At 49.1% G+C, this 25,563-nt stretch overlaps 1 protein-coding gene and 5 non-coding genes across 15 annotated transcripts; 2 read left to right on the top strand and 4 right to left on the bottom strand.

Annotated features, from left to right (window-relative positions):
- Window positions 1-3,253: 3,253 nt before the first annotated feature.
- TRNAV-AAC (transfer RNA valine (anticodon AAC)) lies at window positions 3,254-3,326 on the bottom strand. The gene has a single exon. It is a non-coding gene; the product is annotated as a tRNA-Val (tRNA).
- A 310-nt stretch (window positions 3,327-3,636) lies between these two features.
- TRNAP-UGG (transfer RNA proline (anticodon UGG)) lies at window positions 3,637-3,708 on the bottom strand. Its single transcript has one exon. It is a non-coding gene; the product is annotated as a tRNA-Pro (tRNA).
- A 2,164-nt stretch (window positions 3,709-5,872) lies between these two features.
- TRNAT-UGU (transfer RNA threonine (anticodon UGU)) lies at window positions 5,873-5,945 on the bottom strand. Its single transcript has one exon. It is a non-coding gene; the product is annotated as a tRNA-Thr (tRNA).
- Window positions 5,946-8,069: 2,124 nt separating this feature from the next.
- Window positions 8,070-25,466, bottom strand: TRIM7 (tripartite motif containing 7). Of its 10 annotated transcripts, none has more exons than XM_072728858.1 (8): window positions 25,433-25,466; window positions 14,954-15,049; window positions 13,826-14,056; window positions 12,836-12,858; window positions 12,434-12,549; window positions 11,880-11,915; window positions 9,911-10,448; window positions 8,070-9,447 (listed from the first exon to the last, which is right to left on the bottom strand). In XM_072728858.1, the coding sequence occupies exons 3-7, from the start codon at window positions 14,048-14,050 to the stop codon at window positions 9,937-9,939; spliced, it is 912 nt and encodes a 303-aa protein (XP_072584959.1). In that variant the 5' UTR covers window positions 14,051-14,056; window positions 14,954-15,049; window positions 25,433-25,466; the 3' UTR covers window positions 8,070-9,447; window positions 9,911-9,936. The 10 variants fall into 10 exon arrangements, 8 of the variants coding, with proteins under 8 accessions (XP_072584959.1, XP_072584958.1, XP_025844754.1 ...); XM_072728857.1 differs by lacking the exon at window positions 25,433-25,466 and adding an exon at window positions 24,914-25,067; XM_025988969.2 differs by lacking the exon at window positions 25,433-25,466 and adding an exon at window positions 16,228-16,874 and having other exon boundaries at window positions 9,911-10,538.
- TRNAA-UGC (transfer RNA alanine (anticodon UGC)) lies at window positions 19,183-19,254 on the top strand. Its single transcript has one exon. It is a non-coding gene; the product is annotated as a tRNA-Ala (tRNA).
- TRNAK-CUU (transfer RNA lysine (anticodon CUU)) lies at window positions 19,704-19,776 on the top strand. The gene has a single exon. It is a non-coding gene; the product is annotated as a tRNA-Lys (tRNA).
- Window positions 25,467-25,563: the final 97 nt, after the last annotated feature.

The raw sequence follows: 25,563 nt of genomic DNA, 5'->3' as shown, positions 1-25,563 counted from the left end.
AAAGGTGGTTCCAGGCATCTGGAAGGACAGGTTGAAGATTGCTGTTTTTGCAAAACAGTATGATTATGTAGGCCTTTTGTTTTTCTTCAAAAATTTTAAATCCTATTACCATAATTTTTCACAGGGGAAAAATTTTTAATTGTGATGAGGTCCAATTTATAAATTTTTCCTTTTTGGTATCAAATTTAGGAACTCTACACCCAGCTCTAAGATGAAGAAGTTTTGTTTTTTTTTTTTCTAAAAATTATATAGTTTTACATTTAAGACTGTGATCTCTTTTGAATTAATTTTTCTTTTATTTACTTATGATAGTCACACACACACACACAGAGAGAGAGAGAGAGAGAGAGAGAGAGAGAGAGAGAGGCAGAAGCAGGCTCCATGCACCGGGAGCCCGACGTGGGATTCGATCCTGGGTCTCCAGGATCGCGCCCTGGGCCAAAGGCAGGCGCCAAACCGCTGCGCCACCCAGGGATCCCTCTTTTGAATTAATTTTTATATAAACTGGGAAGTTTTGGCTGAGATTCATTCTTTTGCTTAGGGACATATATTCTTTGTCCATCCATAGGATGTTTTAGCAACATTTATTGAAAAGGCTATTCTTTCTAAGAGGAATTGAATTGCTTTTTTGCACCTTTGTCAAAAATTAGTTGGGGAGAAATTATTTGCAAACTACATACGTATAACAAAAGACAAAGGTGAAGTATACAAAGAACTATCAAAACTCAACATTGAAAAAAATCCTCCATGTTAGCAGAATAGAGAGGGGAAAAACCCACATGATTATCTCAACTGATGCAGAAAAATCATTTGACAAAATTCAATACCCTTTCATGATAAAAATACTTGACAAACTAGGAATAAAAGGAAAACAGTTGAATGGTTGAACAAACTTTGGTACATTTATACCAAGGAGTACTACTGAACAATAAAAAGAAATGAACTATTGACACATGGAATGAATCCCAAAGGAATGATGCTGAGTAAAGAAACCAATCCCTAGCGACTACATACTCATTTCGTTCATATGGAATTCTTGTCCTAACAAAATTATAGAAACATAAAACAGATTAGTGGTGGCCAGGCACTAGGCCTGGGGAGATTAGAAGAGGTTGTGTGTGGCTATGAAAAGGATACCCCAAGGGAGGCTTATAGTGATGGAACTCTTCTGTATTTTGACTGTGGTGACAGTCACAGGAAGCTATACATGTGACAAAATTGCCCTATGGAGAACTGGAGAAATCTGAATAAACTCAGACTGGTGGGCTGTACCAAAGTCAATTTCCAGTTTTCTTACTGTACTATAGAATGCAAGAAAGATGTCATCATTGGGAGGACAGGTGAGGGTGGCATGAGACTTTCCTGCACATTTTTTTTTTTTTTTGCAATTCTATGTGAAATCTATATTCCAAAATTTTGATGGGAGGGAGGGTTGTTTTTTGTCTTGAAGATCCCAGATTCCAAACTGATTGGCATTCTCTTCTAAGAACTTGATACTCTAAGCTGGGGAGATGTATAGACCATCAGAGACCTGCTAATAGCAGGGGCTGTGGTCAATTTACAATTCCCTGTGGTTTTGCGGGCACATTTTTGGGGGGGGGCACATTTTCTAATCTACACTGAGGATATGGTATTTCCTATATGGGAAAGAGATGATCTTCATTAAGCAGGAGGTCCTGTTACTAAAACAGGAGATACTCAGCTGAAACCATCTCTAAATGCCCATGAGGCCTGAAAGATACACACTTTGGCTTGAAAACACATAGCTATATACAGTTATAAGAATCACCAGCAATCTTCATATTAAGAAACTAAGCAAGAGAAAATAAATCTACTGGGATGCTGCAGTAATCCTGTACTCTCTAGCACTGGCTGGCTACCCACCGGTCTTCAAATCATGCCCCAGGTAAGTCAGGCCCCAGGGATGGAATTCAAGCTACTTTCATCTTTTAGAATTTAGAGCCAGCCATTTAAATGAGGTTTGGGAAGACTTAATAATTTATAATCTAAGTTTAAAAAGCACGTTTCAAATCTGTATCTATAACAGATAGATATACTACAGCAGGGGAAAGTTAACAGAAAAACAAACGAGGTTAATTTACCACATATTGGTAGTTATCTCTAAGTTGTGGGTTTTCCATCAATTTTTTTTTCTATTTTTTTCCTGGATATGTTGTTTTCTTTCTCCTCCTCCTCCTCTTCCTCCTCCTCCTCTTCCTCCTTCTCCTCTTCTTCAAAGTGGATTTTTATAATGGGAAGGGAAGGGAGGATTCTCTATATGATATTCAGTCAAGTGTGTTTTGTCAAGATTTGTTATCTCCAGTTAGAACACTTGTTTAAAAAGATGGAAAACTCAGGCAGCAGAATTGCACTGGTGGAAGCCTCTGAGATCACAGCCACTTCTGAAAGTGCTGGTGCTATTTGCAGGGGGGGGGGGGGGGGGGGGCGGGGGGAAGCTATGGGTTTTTTTTAAAAATTGAGAGGAGGGTGGAAGGTTTCCCTCTCCTTTATTTAATTTCTAAAAATAATACACATTCACGGTTTAATTTGGAAAAAATTTTTAAAACAACAAAAAAGTTGAAATTATAGAAGACTTCCTCTGCATTCACGTGCATTCTCCAAAGTGAAAGGTGGGAATGACTTGAGAATCCCTACTAAAACCAAGGCATGAGGTGTGCACTGCACGAATCTTTCCCTCTGCGTGCTCATGGAGCCCAGTGGCTCCGGTCAAACTAATCCTGTTGGCTGGGATGTAGTTCTCTAACCTATAGATTCTTCCCAACACTTTCTTTTCCTGAAGACCCTTGGAAAGTTATCAGCCGTGAAGGAAGGCATCCCAAACCCTACTGAAGCAGCGTGATGTGACCGGGCAGTCTAAGGTGCTGGCTTAAACCCCTGGTCTCTTTGAGGGCGTGGGTTCGAGTTCCACCTCCGCTAACTTTTGAGTTTTACCTCCTAGGCAGCAAGTGGGTTGGGATCAAGTATTTACAGGGTCGGTGGCTGAGGTGGAAACTGGCGGTGTTCCACCTCTTTCTCCGTCCTGGAAGACCGCCCACGTCTGTATCCAGGCAGAGAGGACGGTGGGTGGATGTCCTGGACAGGAGCCAGGTTTGTTCCAGAGTCTCCAAATGTACCCCAATGTAATAAACTTCAAATACTAGTTGGCGGGTGATGTTCTAAACAGGGCCACACTGGCTCGTAGTCTCCAATTTTTAAATACCAGGGAAAAAGAAAAATAGGAGCCAAGTCTCGGTGTTTCCGCCCGGTTTCGAACCGGGGACCTTTCGCGTGTTAGGCGAACGTGATAACCACTACACTACGGAAACCCGCGCGCGCTGCTCGCCGTCTCATGGCCTTGGCTGTTAACCAAGCCTCCCCTGGGCACCGCGGATACAAGGCTCCACGGCTAGAACGGCCTCATCCCTCAGACTGGCAAAAAAGCAACCGCCAGCGGCTCTGCGTCGTCTTTCATCGGCGACCCTCGGTTCCGAGGAGACTCACACTTCTGCTTGCTCGTCTTCCGGAGCTCCAGCCGCTCGGAGCCCTCGCGTACGCCATCTGCTCGTCCAAGACGCGAACCGTCCATCTAAAAAATGTAGGTAGAAAGCACGAAGAAAAAAAAACGGGGGAAAAGGCGGGCTCGTCCGGGATTTGAACCCGGGACCTCTCGCACCCAAAGCGAGAATCATACCCCTAGACCAACGAGCCGCGCGGTGCCTCTGTGCCTGGTGCAGCCTGTAATCTGCGTCTGCCTGGGGGCGTGGTCACTGACGGGAGATCTCGCTTCGGGCGCGTTGGGATTGTCCCCTGGAGCTCCGTGTCCGTGCCCAGTTAGTCCCTGCTCCGCGGGCTTCGCGTCCGCCGTTAACCTCCCCCGTCCGCAGGTCGCATCCCTCGGCCCGGCTCTGCGACCTGGAATCCGAAGGGACGTGTCTGTGCTGGCGCGCCTCCGGCAGCGGGCAACAAAACGGGGAGCGCCTGCCCTGCGAGGCAGCCCGAGGAAGGCCGGAGTCTGGAGGCCCAGGGTCCGGGTGCAGCTCCCGGGAGAAGCGCAAGCGGGGTTTGGAGCCTGGATCCTGAGCCGCAAACAAAGCCCGAGGGGCCCCTTCGGCGGGGCTCCTGGCACAAGGACGAGGGCTTTATTTTCCTAATGGAAGCACGACAAGCAACACGTTCGTACTCGCAAAAGCTTCAGAAAACGCTTCGGGGGAGTGTAGGGCAGAAACGCGACGACGGGCTGCGGCGGCCGGTGCGCAGCGCGAGGGCCCGCACCTGAGCCCGCGCGCACTCGCTGCGCGCACTGGGGGCTCCTGGGGTTGCTGGGGGTCGCCCCCGCTCCTGTGAACCGGGGTCCCGGACTTGAGGGCGGCCTCCTCCCTCGTCTCGGACCTACTTTCCCTAAAAGGGCTTTAATTGTACTGAGTTATGCAGTAGTAAAATAAAACGAAAAAACAAAAATCCAAACTCAAACCCAACCAACCAAACAGAAAAAAAACCCCAAAACAGCGATTCTTATTCCCTGATGTAAAATTCACGAATATCCACTCACAGCTGGTTCGTAGGTTCATTTTTGTGCCGCCAGCAGAAAAATTCCCTACACGGATGACTTCAAAAGCAGAGTGGGAGACGAATGGTGGCTAACCCACTTCCAGGAAAGAAAGTGGCGATCTTTCCACTGCCACCCCACGACCTCGCTCAGCCCCCTGCTTCACTCGCTGCTCCCTTCCAAGCTCTTTCCCTGGAGAAGACGATGCTCACCAGCCTCTTCCTCACCTTGCATTGTCCTCGCCTGCTGTCGCGCACACCGTGTTGCACAGGCTCTGTCCTAGGCCCCCGAGTATCCTCGGGCGGGTTACTACCCCTCTGTGTTGTGAGCGTCTGCTTCTCTTCTCTATGGAATCGTATAAGAAAAGTGCGAACTGGTCCACCAGTCCACCAGTCCACAACTGGTAACACCTGCCCAAAAGGCTAGAACTGCCATATTTGCTTCTGCTCTTTTCTTCTTCTTCTTTCTTCTTTCTTCTTCTTCTTTTAACCATGTAGTTTTTCTCTTAGACACTAAAAACACAACTGATATATGGTGACCTTCTGGCTTTGATTCATTTATGCCGTCAAAAGAAGTCAAGTGTGCGAAATGAAATTAAATCCCCAGAGAGCAGTGGGGGCGCTGCCCCGTAAGGGCCAGGCTCGCCCGCGGTCTGCAGGCCTCTCCAGCCCCCGCCTGCGCCCGCACGACCTGCCGGCGGCCTGGCTCGGCAGAGGTGGGAGCGTGTCAGATGGGAGCCGCTCGCGGCCGAAGGGCCACGCTGCATCCGAGCAGACCGGAACACGCGAGCCGGGATGAGCCAGGAGCGCACCGCACGCCCACACACCTGCGCGTCCCGGGCTACCGGGCTCCCGGGCTCCTCCGCGCCTGCCCCACTGCGCGGCCCCCTCACTGCTGCCGCTCCGTGCGGGGACCAACGGCGAACCCAGCGGGGCTTGAACCCAGCCCCCTCCCGACCGAAGATGCCTGGGGCGCCGTGTGCGGAGGTGGGCGGGGACAGGTGTTCCCCACTAAGCCGAAGAAGCAAAGCGACGGAGACTCGCGTCTGGCCCGCGCGTGGCGAGAGGAGGGATCTGCCACGGACCTTCCGGGAGCCCGCGAAGGAGCGAGGGGCCGCTGTGCGGAAGTCGCCGGGAGCCGGCGGAGCCTGAGGCCGCAAGGCCGCCGCCACCGGGAGCCCAGCTCTTCCCAAATACCGCCGCTTCTCGTCGGCGGGAACCCGGGGGCCACGGACCGGGGCCCGACCTCGCAGAAAGAACGGAAATTCGTGCTGGCTCGCCCGTCTTCCACGTTTCCGTCCCTCAGGGGGGGCGGAAAAACAAAGGCAGGCCCCAGCGAGATTTGAACTCGCGACCCCTGGTTTACAAGACCAGTGCTCTAACCCCTGAGCTATGGAGCCAGCCACAGCCTCCCGCTCCGCGCAAGGGCAGTTGACAGCGCTGCCGTCCGCCGCGCAGCCGCAAACAACCGCGAGGATGAGCCAAGCAGAGAAGGGGGCCGCCGCCTTCTGGCCGAAGAAGCCTAATGCCGCCGCCGCCTCGCCAGCAACGTCGACCAGCGTCCCTGCCGCAGACCGAACCGCGAATCCTAGGAGGAAACCCCGCCGAGAGACGGCGGACGCTGCGCGGCCCCGGCGGGGGGATGGGGCGGGCACAACGCTACGCGGCAGGGGCGGGGCCTCCAGGGGCGGAGCCTTAGGGGACCCGGGGTTCTCGGGGCTTAGGGTCAGGGGTGAAGACCCGCTGGCCAGAGAGGTCACCGTCTTGCAGTGCATGAGAATGAGGGTGCGAGGTCAGGGCTCCAAGGGAGGAGTTAGGGGAAGGGTATCAATAAGCCTGTCCTGAAGGAATCCAGGTACAGCTGCTAAGGTGGGCTGTCCGTGGGCACCGAGGGACCGAGAGGGAGAGGCTGCGAGAGCGTGTCGGAGAACTCAGAAGGTCCGTCGTGAGGAGAAGCTGGGCAGAGAAGGACTGGGTCAGGGCTGTGGGTCCCTAGCCCTTGCTGCACCTTTCAGCAAGTTAGGAAAAGGCAACCCTTGGGGCCCGCCTTGACTCTTGTGGAGCTGGTTCCCTAAGAATCCCTGAAGGCACAGGGATGCAAGGCATGGGGAGGGTGAGAGCCCGGGTGAGGGACAGGAGAAACCTTTGCCCTGCAAGGGTCAGGAAGTGGCGGCTGTACAAGCTAGGAAAGCAGCCCAAGTGTCCATCACTGATGAATGGATAAAGAAGTCATATATATATATATATATATATATATATATATATATATATATATATATATATATAGTGCAGTGCTCTTCAGCCATAAAAAAAAGAATGAAATCTTGCCATTTGCAACAATGTGGATGGAGCTGGAAAGTATAATACTAAAGGATGTAAGTCAGAGAAAGACAAATACTATATGATATCACTCATGTGTGGAATTTAAGAAACAAAACAAATGAGCAAAGAGAAAAAATAAAAGAGACAGACTCTTAACTCTAAAGAAAAAATTGATGGTTATCAGAGGGGAAGGGGGTGAGGAAATAGGTTAAATAGGTGATGGGGATTAGAGTACACCTGTCATGATGAGCACAGGGTGATGTGTGGAAGTGTTGAATCACTATATTGTACCCTTGAAGCTAATAAGACAATGTATGCTAACTAGCTGGAATTAAAATAAAAACTTAAAAAAAAAGAAAGTGGTGGCTGTAAGTGGCGGGCCTTGACCTGGTGGCCCGACCTGCCCTATGGTCCCTGCAAAGCCAGGTGACTTGGGTCTGGGGGTGCCCCCTCAGTCTGCAAGCTGAGGAGCCATGTGAGGGTCTGTTGTCAGCAAACTGTCGGTTCCTCATGCAGATCACAAGGATCTGGGACTAATAGGTGGGATCAGGAAGACCCAAGTTAAGTCAGTCATTGCTTTCAGAGATCCAAACATTTCACAGATCTTAGGATGCCCAAAGGTTGGTAGGGAAAAATGCACACAATCACACATGTCCTCACACCAGCACTGTGTCATCTGAAGTCACTGCACTGCCCTAGTGGCAAAAAGAGAACATCTCTTACCCTCAGTGTGTGATTATTACTGTAACTGTTGTTATATTTCTTCAGATATATAGTATCTATGTAGTTATTCTGCAAAACACAGTCTGGTAGACACACAATCACATTCACAAACACAAACACAAAAGCTGAAAATATACACACAGACAGACACCCCAGCAGTCCCCAGACCTGGCCCTACAAGCTTCTCCACCAGACATCCACTTTCTGTGACCTGTAATATGCATTGCAGTATTTCGACACAGTTGTTGTGTGACTTTAACTGTGATACTCAATTCAAAAGCCATACAAGCCCAGATAACATTAGGGCTTGATGATAACACTAGCCAATTTAAATAGCAAGTGAATGTTAAAAATAGGCTTTCCTTGTGGAAATTAGTGATATGCAAACACCTGCTACAGTGTTCCAACCCTACTCTCTGTGTATGAACACAATATAGGATTCACCCTGTGGAATGATACAATGATATTGTAGGTTGGACTCATTTTTTAAAGATTTATTTATTTATTGGAGAGAGGGACAGTATGAGCTGGGGTGAGGGAAGTTGTGCAGAGGGAGAGGGAGAGAGAGAATCTTAAGCAGGTTCCATGCCCAGTGCAGACAGACCCAAGCCAAAATCAAGAGCCAGTTGCTTGACTGACTGAGCCACCCCTGTAGGCTGGACTCTTGTATGATCCTGTCCCCAGCCCATAGGACACTGGATTCTGATTACCATGCTATGTCCACTGGGTCTGCCTCTAGCACAGTGTTATGCCTACCCTATAAGATCCTTGTATGGAAGCTTGAAGCATCTCGGGGATAGAGTACAAAAACTCCATGACACTTGCAGACCAGATCATTCAATTGTCACTGTCCCTACATGCCGACACATTTGTCTAAACAACCTGTGCAGGACAGAATAGGTCTGAGACTGGCTTTCATCTAGCCAAGTAGCCAGGTAGTGGGGGAGGAAACTATGGCCCTCACCTAAATATGGGTTGGTCAATATTTAACAACAAATGAAAAATAGGATATTACCAAACTCATCTGGGTCTATTTTCCTAAACCCTAGGCACATGCTGATAAATGCCCTCTCCAAAATCCGCACACACCCCTGCCCCTTCAATCTGAGATACAAACACACATGCACACATTCTTCACACACTTAAACACGTCTCCTCACCCAGTCTAGCAGAAACCTTTGCTCCTACTGTGCTCTTGCACTCAGACTGTGGGAGTCAAGAATGAGCTAAGCCACCCTAGAAATGAGCTCAGTCTATATTTCCATCTCCTCATCCCACTTCCCCGGGAAGCACCAAGCAGGGGACAACCCGACATCTGCTCCCAGAAGCCCACCCAAACAAAAGCTAGGGAACAATTAGCCAAGGGAGTAACGCCCCCAAGCAGGGCATAGGCTGAGCAGACCTTGACAGCAGGGTCCTCTGCTGTTGGCATACATTTAGCAAGTTCCAGAAAGGGTATGTGAGAGGGCTATTTGTGCTCTGTGAATTCCCATGATCATATTAGTCACATTTGTAAAAATTTAAGTGCTGTTCTGTGTTTCAAAATTCCCTAACTTTTGGTCTCCTTACTCAAGGGAGACTATACTTTGTATTTGAAAGGGGTTTAGGCATCTGTGAGAACACAAGGCCAAGAATGTGTCACTGTGGCCAAGAATGAACATATCATTCTGTATCATTGGGTTAAGGGTATTGGAAGTTAGCCCCGCCAAACGCCAATGTCCTGGGCTTTCCTCTTACGTACAGGTCAAGACAAGAATCTCCTTCCAGTTCTGGCTCAGGCTGTTTCAGCTGGGAGTACAATGCTCCTTCCTGAGTAGAGACCACAGGCCAGATGGATCCAGGTGTCTGGAGGCAGAGCTGACAGTTGACAAGAAGGGAAAGCAGAAGTGATCATGAACTTGGCTGTCTGGGCCGCAAGCTTCTGCATGCCCTGAGGACAGCACTGGGCTTGGTGTTGCTCCACAGAACGGGAGACCTGCTAAGACCAGACAGGAAGCCCCGGTGATGGGAAGTACCTCTGTCAGGAGCTGGGCTCAGGTCCTCACCAGCCTCCACTGCCTCACAGCTCATGCCAGATACACATGCAGACAACGGGTAGAGGACAGGCCCCCAGGGTCCAAGGCATCTCTTGCCCTGCTGGGTTGAGGGCAGAGCGCCCACTCTGCACACTCCAAGGTTGTGGTCTGCTGCGGGAGCCCTCCTAGGGCCTCCAGGGCCATGTCTGGAGGGCAGGCCCAAAGGAACTGGGGGCTCCGACCGGCGCAACAGAGCTTCCCCTGGGCGGCCTGAACTTGCAAGAAGGCGCCTGTGAGTGACTCACCCTCCCTGGGAAGCGGACGCCTCCCCTCAAGGCCAAATTCGCAAGTAGGTGCCGGTGGAGCAGACAGAGAAAAGGGGAAACACGCGCTCGTGGAAGTTGACGCGGAAGGTGTAGAGGTGGCGCATGTCCTCCGCGGCGTAGAAGGACACGGCCCCCACTTCCAGATCCAGGGCCACGCGCACTCGGGACAGGTGGCCACAGCCGAGGGGCGTCCGTTCGGGGCTGGTCACCGCCCAGTACTTGCCGCCGTGGAGCTGCAGCGCCCACACGCCCTCCTCCGGGGTGAAGGGCGTGAGGCCCTTGCGGCGCACGCTCTCCCGCGCCACACCGAAGGCCCAGCCGTCCTTGGAGCCCACCTCCACCTCCCAGTGGTGCCTGCCGGACGAGAAGCCGCAGGACGCCAGCACCCGTGTGTTGGTGTCGAAGCGGCAAGGGTGGCAGGGCAGGTCCTGCGCCCGCTGCCCGAGGCGCACGCTCTTAAGATCCAGGGAGAGGATGAGGCGGGGGTTGGCGGTGTCCGGGTCCAAGGTCAGCTCCACTGAAGGCAGAGACAGAGAGAGGCGTCCCACGCAAGCCCCTGGCACAGCTCTGTCGGCTCCTTCCCCTCCACCGATCCCCCACGAGCACACTGCGAGGTCAGGCCGGAGGAAGAATGAACCCAGTTTGAATCCCAATTCAAACAGATTGGCAAGTCCAATTTAAAAGACGATTGCAAAATATTGAACACTAAATATTGGAAGGAACCATTAATTTTTCTAATTGTGACTATGGTTTTGTGGGGGTTTTAAAAGTCTATCTTTAGAGACGACGTGCTAATATTTACAGAAATAACTTATTCGTGATTTGCTTCCAGTGGGAAGAAGTGGGCACGAGTGTTTATGAAAAATATTAGCTGAAGCTGTATGATGACGTAATTATTCATTATGATCTACTTTTGTGTATGCTAAAAATTTTCATAATAAAAACTTAAAATATGCACACTTGTCCTAAGTACTATCTTCCAGGACTGTCACAGACCCCAGGAATCCCACAGTTCAGTATCCCTGTCCTCCATCAGCTTCCTTTCTGGGACAAAGGGAAGGAGAGACAATAAAGGACATAGATAATATGAGGAATCAGGAAAGAAGGCTGCAATTTCATCTAGAGTGGCCAGGGAAGGCAAAAAGGTCTCATTATGTAATTCAGCAAACACATAAAGGAAATGAGGAAGCCAGATATTCAGCTGTCTGGAGGACACATATACCAGGCTGAGGCCCAGCCAGCTCAGTGCAAATGCCCTGAGGTTAGTGTGTGCTTGGTGCATTTCAAGAGCAGCCAAGGAGGGCTTGTTGTGGCTGCACAGAGTAAACCAGGGGAAGAGTGTGTGTGCAGTGAGGCCAGATCCCTAAGCCTGGAAGACCTCAGTGAGGACTATATTGAGTGAAAGGGCTGTCCCAGGGTCCTGAGCAGAGGAGTGGCATGATCTGACTTGGTTTAGATTTCCAATTTCCAAGGTAAATTCTGACTTAGCTTGTTCAGTCAAGAGCATCAGGAATATGAGACTCCCCCTCCCTTCCCCTGCCTTCCTGTGGGGTTGGATCTCACTCACCCCAGAGCTCTGCAATAGTAAGAACCACCTCCCTTCCTGTCTTCAGCCTCCTCCCTCTGCTTTCCCCTGACCCCTGCACACAACCACTGTCCCCAGAAGAGGTCTCTGTCTGGGAGCAGGAATAGGGGAGAGAGCCTGTCCCGGAGGGGAGACTGACCCACAGTTTGTAGGCCTGTAGGTCCCCCTGCAGCCTGAGGGAGCCAGAACTGGGAGGCAGGGATGAGGGAGAAAAGGAAGCAGACAACAGAAGGCAGACACGTAGGCCGTATACCAGCAGAAGGAACCAACCATGCGCAAAGCCCAGAGAAACAGCCATGGGCAGGGAATGGATTCCCTACATGGACAAATCCTGGGAACTCACTATCAGAGCAACCATCATACCTTTCTCCTCTTTCTCCAGTTCTTCTCGAAGATCCTCTGAGGAGAAACAAAGCAGGGTATGCGTCAATGGCTTAGGAGATTATCTCTCTGGCAATGACGGTGATACCACCTCCTCTGACATTTACAGCCCCACTCGCTCACTCACTCCCCAGATAGCCCAGAGGCTGAGAGTTGATGTGCAGGCACTGGGTCAAGTGTAGGGGATAGGGAAGGGGCAGTATCCTAACTCTACCTCTCCCATGTCCCCTCTTTTTAGCCTGAGCTAGTCTGACCTGAACTCTTCCTCCTCATCCCTCTTTTTGCCCCTAATACCCCACTACCCCAACTGTCCCTGGGGGTATCTTTGTGTTGAGGAGGTTAGGGGGGTGGATTGAGGGGGATTGTTGCTGAATAGATTTGCCACCCTCATCTCTGTGCACCAATCTGGCCTTGACACACCCTAGCTCCAATTTTCTCACAAGTTTTTGGAAAGGCACATCCTTGGGACCCCAAAATACCAAAACACACCATGGCCTCCAGCACTGAGTGGCCCAGCCCCAAGCACAGGCCCCTACCTTTGAACTTCTTGAGCAGCCCCTTTAAGACAAAGGTCTTGAGGGAAACATTCCAGACTTTATTTTTCATCTCAGAAGAGACTGTGGTTGGCTTGGGGCCAGGCACATTGCTGCACCTGCAGGACAAAGACCCAGAGGAAGCCCACAAATACCGTCCTACTCCCACCGGACTGAGGATGGCAAGGTCCTCTTTGGTGGGGAGAGGCAAAGAAAGAAGAGGCTGGTCTTACAACAGAATATCCACAGCCAGGCAGGTGGACATTTGCCTTAGAAGTTACATAGGTAAGGAGGTGTGGGAGTTGGGAGGTGAGAGGTCAGCAGTGAGGAATTGAAGAGAGAGAGACCTCAGTGGAAAAGAAGAGCCAGCTTGTAGAGGCCTAAGGCACTCCTAGGTCCACTCACCTGCTTAAGGTGTTTTTGAATTCCTGGTGAGAAAGATGAAAGAAAACCAACTCAGCATCACGTAACCACCAGTCACCTCTGAGAAAATAAAACCGGCCTCTTGCCCTACTTCTAGAGAGTAAGCAATAAAGTGTACCACCCCCAACCACCTGCATGTGGCCCAGAGGGCAGTGGCTTCCTGCTGTGCCTGATTGCTGGGTGTCTCATCACCTCCCTTCCCAGGGCTTTGCAAATGCTCCCTTCATTACTGAATCATCACTGGAGCCATGTGCTGGTATCCAGTGTTGTCTCTGCTCCCGACACCACTCCAGGGAAGTCATAGCCCTTCTGCAATGACTGGCCACTCAGACCAGTATCTTCTAAATGAGTATGCTTGACCCATTTGTGCCTTGTGAAGTTTATTTGTGGATTGTGACTATTTATTTTATTTATTTATTCATGAGAAACACGAGGGAGAGGCAGAAGCACAGGCAGAGGGAGAAGCAGGCTCCTGCAGGGAGCCCGATGTGGGACTCAATCCCAGATCCCAGAATCACACCGTGAGCGAAAGGCAGAAGCTCAACCACTGAGCCACTCAGGCGTCCCTGTGACTATTTTAAAAGGAAATAAAATAGAAAATGTCAAAAAATGCATTACATGTACTAAAGTATTATTTTCTGAGATTTTTGTCACAAGGTTTATATACTGGAATATGACGTACACCTTGTATATAGCTCTTTGGAACTCCTTTCTGTCTGCTAGATTGGATTCAGCCCAATTCATGAATTGTTGAGTAAAGCCAATAAGATCTTTATTGCGGCTCAAGGTCAAGACAGTTTTACCACATCTTTTTAGACCTTTAAACCCAGAAGAAGAAGGGCACTTTTCTGCAGTCCCCTTCTGCTTGAGTATGTGATTCTACTAAATTCACAGAACCTGACTCTGTTCTCACTTGCCATTTGTGATGCCTGGGGATAAATGATTCATACTTCTTGGCCAATCCAGACTCACCTGGAGAAATTCAAGGTCAGGCTTTTGAGATGTCTCCTGGATTTGGCTGCTGAGCTTGGAGAGCTGGGTGATCTCACCCTCAAGCTGAGCTATGTTCTCATTCCGCTTCTGTGTCACCTCCCGGGACAGCTCCTCCAGGCGGCCCAAGAGCCGGCCTTCCTGCTCTACCAGGAAGGCCCTCAGTGCCTGGAACTCCGCGCCCGCCTTCTCTCGCTCAGCTGCCATCTGCTTCTGTCTCAGGAGGGGAGAATTGGGATAGGCAATGGGATGTCAAGATGTAGCATTTGGACAGTAGCCTCTGAGCCATTCCACAGGACAGAATTCCACTCACCTCACTGTTCAGGGGTCAGAGGCTCACCTACACATACCCACCACACACATCCTCTAGTTTAGATATCCTAACACAGCAGTTTCAACAAATGCTCTCGAGTTCCCTGTCACAAATGTGCTCTCCCACCTACCTAGGGCAACTTCAGATTTGCCCCAGAACCACCCAGGGATGCAGCTGTCTCACTTGAAAAGTAGGAGGAATATTTAGGACATTACTTAATGTCTCCCAGAGCCACTGTAAAGATTAAACTGAGGTCACTTCCTCTCCACCCCCAAACACATTTATTTTGAGTTAGAAACTACACAAGAGGCCCAAAATGGAGTCACTGATGCTAAGTCCCACATTAGGAAACAGAGACTTAATCACAGTTTCAGTTTTCTCAGAAAGAGAATCTCACATCAGCCAATCAGGAGTTACCTGATCAGTATTGGTTAAGTAACTGCCTGATAAACTTCTACCCTCCCCAACAGGGAAAGTAACTGCAATAACCAATCTGCTTTTTGGCCTAGTATAAATTCCTTGTTCCTGCTCATGTCTGCCTACAAAATCTTTTGCTTTGTATAGCTTTTCAGAGTTCTTTTCTATCTGCCAGATGGAATGCTGCTCAATTCATGAATTGCTGAATAAAGCCAATAATACCTGCAAATTTTACTCAGCTAAATGTTGTCCTTTAACATTTGTTATTCCTCCGACTTTCACTCTTCACTTCTTTTTAAAGAGTGCACACACAGGCCCAGGATGGTGGGTGGTCCTCTGTTGTCACCCAAAGAGGATCCACCTGGAGGATGCCCACTCACCAGAAGCTCCTTGCTCTCCTTCTCTTCAGTGGAACGAAATGCTTCATAGTCCTCCAGATCCTTCTTCAAGACCTTCAGCCTGGACTCCAGGAGTTCCTGCAAAAGGGTGAGAAAGGAGACATTATGGGAAGAGGCTTCTGGAAACCCCTACATGTGCCTTTCTGGAGCCATCTAGGAGAAAGAGAAGACCCTCTTCATTGAAGAGTAGGAGTCAGGGCTGAAGCCATATCTGGACATCCAGATGGCTATCGCCTGCACAGAAGTACATAGGTGTACGGGGCAACTGAAGGGTGACTCCTAAGGCTCCAAAGTCTCACTTCTCCAGACCATCTGTGCACAATCCAAGCCAAGATGCAGGCAGGCCCTGTAGCAGCCCAGCCTACCTAGTTTTCCCCTCTGTTTTCCTCCTCACCATCAGAAAGCTGTCTGGGAGGGAGACAAACCACGAGAGACTCTTACTTATTGGAAACAAACAGGGTTACTAGAAGGGAGGTGGGTGGGAGATGGGGTAATTGGGGGATGGGCATTAAGGAGGGCATGGGATGTGATGAGCACCATGTGTTATAGGCAACTGATAAATTATTGAATGCCACATCGGAAACAAAGTATGTACTTATATGTTGGCTAATTGAATTTAAATTTTGAAAAACTCTAAACCCCTCCCAGAGCCAGAAAGCCATCTGGGTGGGAGGGCTGAAGTGGAATAAAGAGTAAAGGACTGGGGGCTGTGTGCTGGGGCAGTAAGGAGGCAGGAAAGAGAGTGCCCAAGATCCACATGTTTGACACGGCGCACCGACAGCTTTTGCTGCTCCACTCAAACCAGGCAGCAGGCAGCCGCTGCCTTACCCCAGTCTCCTGGAAAAGTCGCCCCACTCGGCCCAGGACGTAGCACAGAGCCACGCCCAGGGAAAGGGCCGAGAGGGTGGACCGGGGAAGTGCGGGTGTGATGGCAGCGCTGCTAGAAGCCAGGGGCTGACAAGCAGGATGAAAATCGCCAAGTCTGCAGAGGTATCGCGAAGGTGGTCCAGGAAGGAGCCCAGAGGGAAACTCGGGGTGGTGGGTAGGATGGTATTAACGATGTAGCGGTGACACGGAGAGCGCTGCACTGGGTCCCAGGGCGGAGGAAAGGAGAGGCAGGTCTCACTTGGGCCCCCCGCAGGCCTGCCTGCGAGCCCTCGGCCCTGCCTACGCCGGGAGGCCGACCCCGAGCTGGGGCCCCGGGGACGTGCGCGCGAGGCGCGGGCGCCGGTGCGGGCGCGGGCGCGGGCGCCTACCTGAGCCTCCTGCACAGCCTCGTCCAGGGGCAGCACCGCGTGCGCGCGGTGTTCGCGGGCGCGGTCGCACACCACGCAAATGGCGCGGCCGTCGTCCTGGCAGTAGAGCTTGAGCGGCTCGCCGTGCTGGGCGCAGCCCGGCCCGGCCGCCTCCGCGAGTCCGCGCTCGCCGGGCGCGGCCCCAGGTAGGCTGAAGCGCCGCAGCAGCGTGGCCACCGAGGCCAGATGCCGGTTGGGCCGCAGCTGGCTGGGCCGCACTGGCTCCCGGCACTGGGGGCAGGGCAGCGGGCAGGGCAGCCCGGGGCCGGGGCCGGGGCCGGGGCCGGGGCGCTCCCAGCAGCGCGCTATGCAGGAGCGGCAGAAACTGTGACCGCACTCGACCGACACAGGTTCGCGGAAGAGCTCCAGGCAGATGGAGCAGGTGGTCTCGCCCTGCAGTTCTGCCGCCAGGGCCAGCGCCTCGGCCCCGGCCCCGGGGTCCGTCCGCAGCCCCACCGCCGCCATGGGTCGGGCGGTACCGGGGAAGCCGAGGCGCGAGGGTGCAGAGGCCCGATGAGGCCTCCGAGCACCCCCCGGGCGAGGAAGGGCGGGGCTGAAGTCGGGCTGGCGGAGACGCGGCCCGAGCTGGCCGGGCTGGGCCACGGGAGCGCGGGAGCGAGTTTGCAGGCGGGCGGAGGGCAGGCCAGCGCCGCGCGCCCCCGCCCTGGGCCGCCCGAACCCCGGCTGCGGTCTGCGGCTCCCCGTCTCCCGGCAGCTCCTCCCGGCGCCCCCTTGCCCAGCCCCCCGCGAACCTCTCCTTGTCCACCCCCTGCCTGGATCGGTCGGACGTGGGAAACGGGCCTGGACAGGTGGGCGCACACACCCAGCTGGGCGCCACTCCCGGTTGCCGGGATGTCCAGGGGCCCAGCGCCCTGGCCGCAGTGTCAGGTTCCCTCAGTCCAGGTTTGTCCTGACCCGGGGGCGAGCTAAATTTAGTGTCTGGAAGGTGGCTCTTGCCCCCACCCCCAATCCTGGCTTGTAACCACGTCTGTGGCTACTTTTCCTACGGTGGTTCTCCCCTCCTTGTTTATTCAATTTTTGGCTTTGAACAAATAAAACATTTACAATACATTTCCCTACTGTAATCTCCACCAAAATAACCCAGCCCTTTACGGTCCCTCCAGAACTGCCAGGAATATTGGCTTCCGCTTCTTTCCTCACTGAGGTCACTCAGGGCAGGCTTTAGACCCCACCCTCCTCAGAAACCGGTCTTGTCAAGGTCACCAGTGACCTCAGAGATCCTAACTCAAAGGCAAAGGCTCTTTCGCAGGCCTCACTTCATTTGCCCTTTCCTCCAATGCTTCCTCCTTGCTGACACTTCCCTGGCACCTTCCAGGATGCCATAGTGCCTGGCTCTCCAACTGCATCTGTGGCCTCCTACCTTTTTCTTGGCCACTCTTGTGGTTTCTTCCTCCTCTTCCTCCACTTGCTCAGTCCTATACTACTGATCTCTTCCATTTTCTTGGCCTGAAAGACCCTATTCTTGCTGAAGCCACAATACACATCTCCACCCAGTATCTCCTACTGTGTCTGGCTTCCACATCCAAGTCCCAGCAGCATGTTCTGTGGAATATCACACACTCACCATAAACAAAACCATACTTCAAATCTGCCCTCCACCTGTTCTTTCCAGAGCCTTCCCCACCCAACCCCAGTTAACAGCAACTCTATACCTTCAGGTGTTCAGGCCAAACCAGGGAGTCCTCTGTGACTCCCAAGAGGAACACGTTGCACACACTCCACCTTCAGTCCCCTGTGTGTCCTCACTCTCTCACACCCTCCAGTGTACCACCTTCCATGATCTGATGATCACAACAGTTCTATCCCCTTCTGTCACACTGCCCTACCCTGTCTTCTCCATCGAGCTGTGAGAACAGTCCTGTTGAAATGTTAAGTCAGAGCAATGTTAGGTTCCCCTCTGCTCAGACCCTTCATTGGCTCCCACTGCTCAAAGTAAAAGTTGAAGTCTTTGTAATCCTCCTAAAGCCCTACCCATTCTTTGACCCCATCCCCTGCACCCAGACTCTACCTACATTTCCTGTCACTCTTCCTTGTTGATCCACTCCTCTCTTGCCACAGGGACCTCCTTGCTATTCCTGCAACATGCCAACAAGCTCCTACTTCAGGACCTTTGAACTGGCTTTTACTTGTACTTGCACTTCTCTTTTCCCATACTTGCTTGGCTTACTTCCCACCTCCTTCAAGTCCTGTTTCAAATGTCATCCTCTCAGCAGAACCTGCCCTAACCACATTGTTTAAAATTGCATCTTAACACATTGTCCTTCAACCTAGCTCTGTTTTATAACACTCTACCTCCTCTGGAATTTGAGATGTTAAGGGGATGACTGAGTTGGTTTTGTTACGGGTTGGACCCCTCAGACTTCTAAAGCGGTTCTTGTTACATAGTAAGAGACTGGTAAACTTTTCTTGGATTGAACTGATTTAAACGTTGTTCAAAATTCAGATATACAAAGAGGTTCACAGCGAAAAGTGTGCCCATCGTCTGCGTTCCAGTCTCCTCTCCATCCCAAGAGAACAACTTTGCAATTCTGAATCATTTTATACAGATATTGTATAGTTTGGTGCACTCTCCTTTTTCTTGTTTAACAAACGGTAGCAGGCTGCACAGTCTTCCTTACTTGCCTTCTTCCGCTGAATTCATTTTGGGCATGGTGCCTGATGATTTCTCCTACACTTTCCACTGCTGCCTCCAGATGTTTATTCCAGCTCGCTTGTCCCGGCGAGTGGAAATCCGCTCGCCTGCAGTCAGTAGAGATCCAAACACGGCTCCTGGCGCTGCCGGACAGGCTTTGCCAGACCGGCTTTGCAGTAGCTGGATGGTCTTGCCAGGGTATCTGCAGCGATCTACGCTAATAAACAGCCAAGGGAACAGACTGAGAAGCCTCCCAGCGGCATGGGGATGTAGCTCAGTGGTAGAGCGCATGCTTTGCATGTATGAGGCCCCGGGTTCGATCCCCGGCATCTCCAGCGCGGGTGTGCGTTGCTTTTAGTTTCCTCTTCCTAAGTTTTCAAACACCAAATGTTTGCAGAGCCCGGAAATCCCGTATCTTTGAGTTTTCCCAGATGGGAAGGGGAGGCGGCGGGACCCACCCACTCCAATCCCCAGACCCTACATCTAAACTCCTGATTAAAGTTTCACAAAGTGATCCTGCTAGTGGCGTTAGGTGGCTCTTGTTTTCCTTCCCTCGCGTCCTGCGCTTTCCGGGAATGGAAAAATGTTAGCTGGATGGCAGGGCAGAGCAAGCACTAAACAGACCTAGGTGGGCGGGGCGGTCAGGTAGGATCTGCGAAGTTTGAATTTCCGGGCTGTTTAGCGGCCGGGTCTATGTTGCAAATGAATCAACCTTTAAATCTGAAGCTACACATAGCCTGAATCCTACCTTGAAGTAAGAATTATTGGAGGAGGAAGTCCAGGTGCCCGGCTAGCTCAGTCGGTAGAGCATGAGACTCTTAATCTCAGGGTCGTGGGTTCGAGCCCCACGTTGGGCGCAAGGTTTGTTTTTCTTCTACAATAACAACTGGTTCAGTACTTGACTCACTCTGGGTTTTACAAATGAAAAGATCCCATTCTGGAGTTTTATTGTGTGTGTGTTATTCAGTTGGGTATGTTTTTGTGGCTTTACATTTGTTCATCAATTAATTTATGAATTACTGCTAACAAAATGAATTTTATCTAGGTATATGTAAATTTTTAGTTTTAAAAATTGTTAAAATATGTGCTATATACTATTTCAATAATTTTTACATGTACAGTTCTGTAGCTTTTCACACATTCACACAGTTGTGCAACCATCACCACCATCCATCTCAGAACTATTTCATCTTTCCCTACTGCAATTCTACCCAAGAAATTTCTAACTCCCCATTCTGTCCTTCCTCCAGCCCCTGGCAACCACCATTCTACTATCTTTATGACTAGTCTCCATTATATATATATATATTAATAAATATTATATATTATATATGCATATAAATATTGCAACAAATACTACAATATTAATTATCATATATTATTATAATATATAATTAATCTATGTTAATTTTAATAAATATTACAGTCCTTTTACATATATATATACAGTATATATATATATATATATATATATATATATACTGTACTTTCTTTTTAATAGTTCATCTGTCTATAACCACTTGGTTGGGTTCCTTCCACCTTTTGGCTATTGTGAATAATGTGATATTAGCATGGATGTGCAAGTATCTGTTCGAGTTCCTGCTTTCAATTCTGTTGAGAATATATACCTAGAAGTGGAATTGCAGAACATTATATTTATTTTTTTCTTATTTTTCTTTCTAATTTTAATTCCAGCATAACATAGTATTTCTATGTCTAATTTTTTGAAGAACCACCATACCATTTTCCATAGTTTCACAAAATGAGCTTTTAAAACATCTTTTGGGTAGTTTATACACTGTACTGTTCAAAAACTGAACCATATATAAAAATATTCAGTGAAAACCATCTGTCACCTTCCCTCCTTAGGTAACAACTTTTATACCTGCATACATATTCTTGCACAATTATATATATTTTTGATGCAAATATATTTCTATTTTCCTTTATTTTATACAAAAAGATAATTACAATTCTTTAATTTGAAGATCTTTCCATCTCAAGATGCAGGACATTTTCTAAATCTTTTTTACAGCTGAATAATATTCCCCTATAGATAAATCACAGTTTATTTAACAGATCACCTACTGATGAATATTTATAGTGGTTCCAAACTCCTGTTATTATGATCAATTCTGCAGTTAAGAAGTATGTAGTGTTGTTATTTTGCACTTTCGCACTCATATCTGTGGAGCAAATTCCTAGAAGTGAGATTGCTGGGTCAAGGTGTATACGGAGTATAACTTTATAGAAACAGACAGATCACTGTTGACCTTACAGGCTGATTATTCCTTCCGACCAGCCATGAATCAGATTGCCTGTTTCCTCACTGCTTTGGTGGCAATGGGCCACTTCAACAAATCTAATATGACTCTATCCCCCTTAAAATCGCCATAGTCCCCTGCTGCCTGTGCCACAAGACAAGGTGATGCCCATTGCAGGGCCTATGGGGCACTGTCTGACAGGAAGAGGGACCCTCGTTTTGTCTCTCACAGGAGCTTACTTAGGAAGAATTCGACGAAATACAAGAAATTAAATTTGTATGTGATTTTCTCTTTGATCTTGGTGTCATATGGGGCATATATAAATTATTAAATCATGCATGTATGATAATAATTATATATAATTTACATATAAATTTATTAATCAACCATGCACTTGAATATTTTCATTTAAAACATCACTTTAGGGATGCTTGGGTGGCTCAGTGGTTGAGCATCTGCCTTTGGCCCAGGGCATGATCCTGGGATCCGGAATCAAGTCCCACATTGGGCTCCTTGCAGGGAGCCTACTTCTCCTTCTATGTCTCTGCCTCTCTCTCTGTGTCTCTCAAGAGTAAATAAATAAAATCTTTAAAAAAATAAAACCTCAGGTGAAACAGAAAATTATCTCCAGGTTTAAGATATTTATTAATAAATAAATATTTATTAAGATATTTGTGGCTATTTTGTAACTAGTCTAAAAATAATCCACTTTCAGCTCTTTCTTTAACAGTTGGTGGTTTCCCTTTACTAGACTTGAAAAAGTCATTCTCTAAGGGTCCATGTAACATCAGGTGAAATGGCTCAACCACCATCAAATGCTACCTGGTTATTTCATTGCTGTTTATTTTAGATCACATTTGTTTAAGGATACAAAGGCCCCCCAATTAAAGGCTGGTGTCCGTTACATGCTGGTGTCCTGGGAAATGTAAATTTGGGGTAAGTAGAAAGATAAAATATTGACCAGAGCAACCTAATTCTGGAGGACTGTGTGCCAAAGGAAGAGTGGCCAAATAGATGACCGAGAATGACGTGCTCCTCCATTCTTTGTCAGGACCAACTGGATTGAAACCACTAGATAGTTTGGGAAACCTTCTCTGCTACCATTTGAGATGTTTAATGTCTAAAGACAAGAGAGGCTTTTGAATATGGAAAAGAATACAAACTTGTTTTGTGATTAATATTCAATTTATTACAGTTGTAAAGGTGAAAGCCTAGTTTTTCTCAAGGTTTTAGGTTCAAATTACAAATATTGTTTTTCTTATAAAGTTAGTGATTTTTAGACCGGAACAATCACTAGTTCCTTTCACTACTTTCTTCATGAACTATGGTTATCAAAAGTTGTCACTCTGAACATCCAAGCCACTGGTGATATTTTCTCTTAGACATTCCAGGTGACAATTACAGACTTATCTGTCTGGACCTTCATTGAGTGTGGAGGAGAGGGAGGCACTGATTAGGTCACAGCTGGAGTGCAGAGCCAGTACCTGAACCTTGGTTCCTGCTGTAGTCTCTCTGCTTTAAGCAGCAACTCAAGCAGTTAGAAACACCAGGTGCGTTTTTATTTGCAATCTTCTGAATGAACCTATGTGTTCATTCATCTGTCCTTTAAAACTCCACATTGAGGTACTGCTGTATTTCTCATTACACTGTTATTGAGAGTCCTCTCAGACACAGATCCGGTGTCCTCCATAATTTTTTCTATACACTTGTAAACAAAAACAGCAACTGGTGGGGATGGAGTAAGCAGAATGCAGAGCCAAGGAGGTATCGCTGTGGCTCCTTATCCCCCAAGTCCCTGCTCTTCCCTTCCTCCTTGAGCCCACCAAGCACCCTCGTACTTCAGAGTCTGAACCCTCTCCCAAAGGCTTTTCCCCAGGATCTTTGAAAGGCTGGCTTCTTCTGATCTTCCTGACTTAGTTCATTCTCTTCTTCTGATACATCTTAGCTCATCTGTCCTGTTTGCTTGCCACTCTACCAGAGCTCCCTCGTTAATTTTCTCATAGTCCTTGTTAAATAGTCCTTGTTACCCTCTGAGACAGAGCCAGTAGGGTGGGAAGTGATGGAGTTAGAGATAAAACTGGAATTGTGTAAGAGAGAAAATTGATGAAACTGGGAAATAGGTACTTGGTTTTTCATAATAACATTAGCTCAACTTTAAATTAACTAATAAAAAGCTTAAAAAAAATAAAGCATAAGGGTATATAATTACTTATGAGTGACAGATTTAAAAATTCGGTAGATAATTTTGTATGGAGTAATAATGTTGAGCCTCATTTGAAAAATGTAAAGATCTAGCAAAGCTACAATTAAATAAACCCTTAGTGTTAACTCACATCCTTTAAACTATTACCCTAGGGTACTAGGAAGTGGGGCAGCCAGAGACCTTGGACTCCATGCACTGGCCTGGCACTTACATTGGCTTTTTTATTTACTCTTCACTCCAAAAAAAAAAAAAAAAAAAAAAAAATGAAGATCCCTGTACATTCTCCTTTGTCCTAAGGCAGGAGAAATACCTGCCAAGAAACAAAGATACTTTCAAATTGTCAGGACGCTAAAAAAAATAAATAAATAAAAATAAAATGAAATTTTAAAAAAATTGTCAGGACTATGCTGAAAAGTTAAAAGGGCCAATGTGAAGGGGCACCCACTGACAAGCAGCTACAATTTAAGCATCAAAAAGAGAATAAATAATACACTGACCTCTACCTCCAAAACCAGTAAACACATTATATGTTAATTAATTGTATATATATTTAAAATAAAAATTAAAAAAAAAGAATAATAGCAGTACCTGAAACAAGATGAGGTCTGGAAAGCTTTAAAACCAGAATGACAAGTTAGCATTAAGTATAACCTAAAAGAAATATGACTCAAATCAGACAGCTGGGCTTTTTGCCCAGCCCAGCTGGTTTTTTGGTGTTAATTATATTGCTTTGGATTTGTTTACTGTCTCCACAAGGAGCTGGGATGAAAACTCTTAGGTTAGCTGAGGCACAAACCAAAATCCACCTGGCAAGATTGACTGACTGATAGTGCTGACCTCCCAGAGTTCTGGGGCCACCAAGAAAGTCAGTTTGGAGGGGGTGCAAGGGATACTCTAAGCAGTATGGAGCCTGGGGTGAGAGGCATGTACTGACTGAGTCACTTCAACTCAGTAAAACATGAAGAAAAGAAAAGAAACACACACACACACACGCACACACACACACAATTGGGTCAGCAGGAGAGAGAGAATTTTCAGGTGAGGTCCAGAATTCACTCTTCACTCCTCTGGGTCTCTAAATTCCAAGCTAATCCCTAAGCCTTCCTGGTTGGGTGAGTTACATCTGTAAATTCTGGGAAAGTAAACAAATGCGTATGAAAGACCAATGATACATGGACATACTAATTTTTTTAGTACCTTATGCTATTTTTGGTTATGCTCCGTCTGCATTTAAGATGTGTGAAAGTTTAAAGACAATTTGATTTACAACGCTGATGTTTTCTTTGGCTTCCCGCTCTGACAGAAGGTGCTTGTCAAATGTGTAAGTGAGCCCCAGCAGGTGCGAAAACCTGAGCCCTATTTTCCAGGCGTGAAAGCAAGCTGCACTACTGAGGTCCACAGATGTGCGTCTCTACCAGCATCTATTAAACCCTGATTTGGGGCTCCCCACCGAGCGTCCCTGGGCTGCTTCTCTGAAGCCTTCACTGCCTGTTCGCCGTGAACTCTAGACCCTACTTCCCAGCTCACCTGCGGGATCCTCTAGGCTCCAGAGCAACAGGCTGCGCGTGGGAATCCGGGAAGAGGCGGCTGCCCCCTCACCTGGAGAGACCGGTCCCGGGACTGAGCCAGCCGCGGGAGGCCCGGGCAAGGGGAGGAAGGCCGGGAAGACTCGGGCGGGTCTGCCTCAGCGGGAGCGCGGGAGCGCGGGAGCGCGGGAGCGCGGGAGCGCGGGAGCGCGGGAGCGCGGGAGCGCGGGAGCGCGGGAGCGCGGGAGCGCGGGAGCGCGGGAGCGCGGGAGCGACAGCAGGAGCCGCCGCGAGGAGCGGAGGTGGCCCCCCTGGGGCGGAGGGGAGGCCCCGAGTCAGGTTTCACCGGAGCGAGACCAGTCAGGGCGCAAACCTGCAGACTCGCCCGCGCTGGTGTCGGGGCTGCGGAGGTGCCACCGTCGCGCGGGCGGAACCAAGCCGCGTTCCCGCTGTGCTTACCCTCGGTGGCCGGCGTCTTTCCCTCTTTTCCATCCTTTATCTGCGACCTCTGTTTCCTCACCTGTGATGTTTCTGCGCGTCAGCGGCCTCGTCTGGAAGCTGGGAACGGCCGTTTTAGGTGCATCCCAGGACCGTTCGGTGCCGTGCAGGCAGACCCCTAACTCGGAGGCGGACGCCGCAGACACATGCGTA

The sequence above is a fragment of the Vulpes vulpes genome, chromosome 12 (assembly GCF_048418805.1).
Source record: "Vulpes vulpes isolate BD-2025 chromosome 12, VulVul3, whole genome shotgun sequence".
Classification (NCBI taxonomy): Eukaryota; Metazoa; Chordata; class Mammalia; order Carnivora; family Canidae; genus Vulpes; species Vulpes vulpes.
The sequence above is the reverse complement of the archived record's forward strand: the minus strand, read 5'-3'. Positions and strand labels throughout refer to the sequence as shown.

Bases quoted from the DNA above. Each gene is read 5' to 3' on its own strand.
- TRIM7 (XM_072728854.1), bottom strand. From the start codon at position 16,731: ATGGCGGCGGTGGGGCTGCGGACGGACCCCGGGGCCGGGGCCGAGGCG. The intron at 12,859-13,825 runs GTGAGTCTGGAT...CTTTCTCACCAG, and splicing joins CTGACCTTGAATTTCTCCAG to GAATTCAAAAACACCTTAAG. The intron at 10,539-11,879 runs GTATGATGGTTG...CTGACCTCGCAG, and splicing joins ACTGGAGAAAGAGGAGAAAG to TGTGCTCGTGGGGGATCGGT.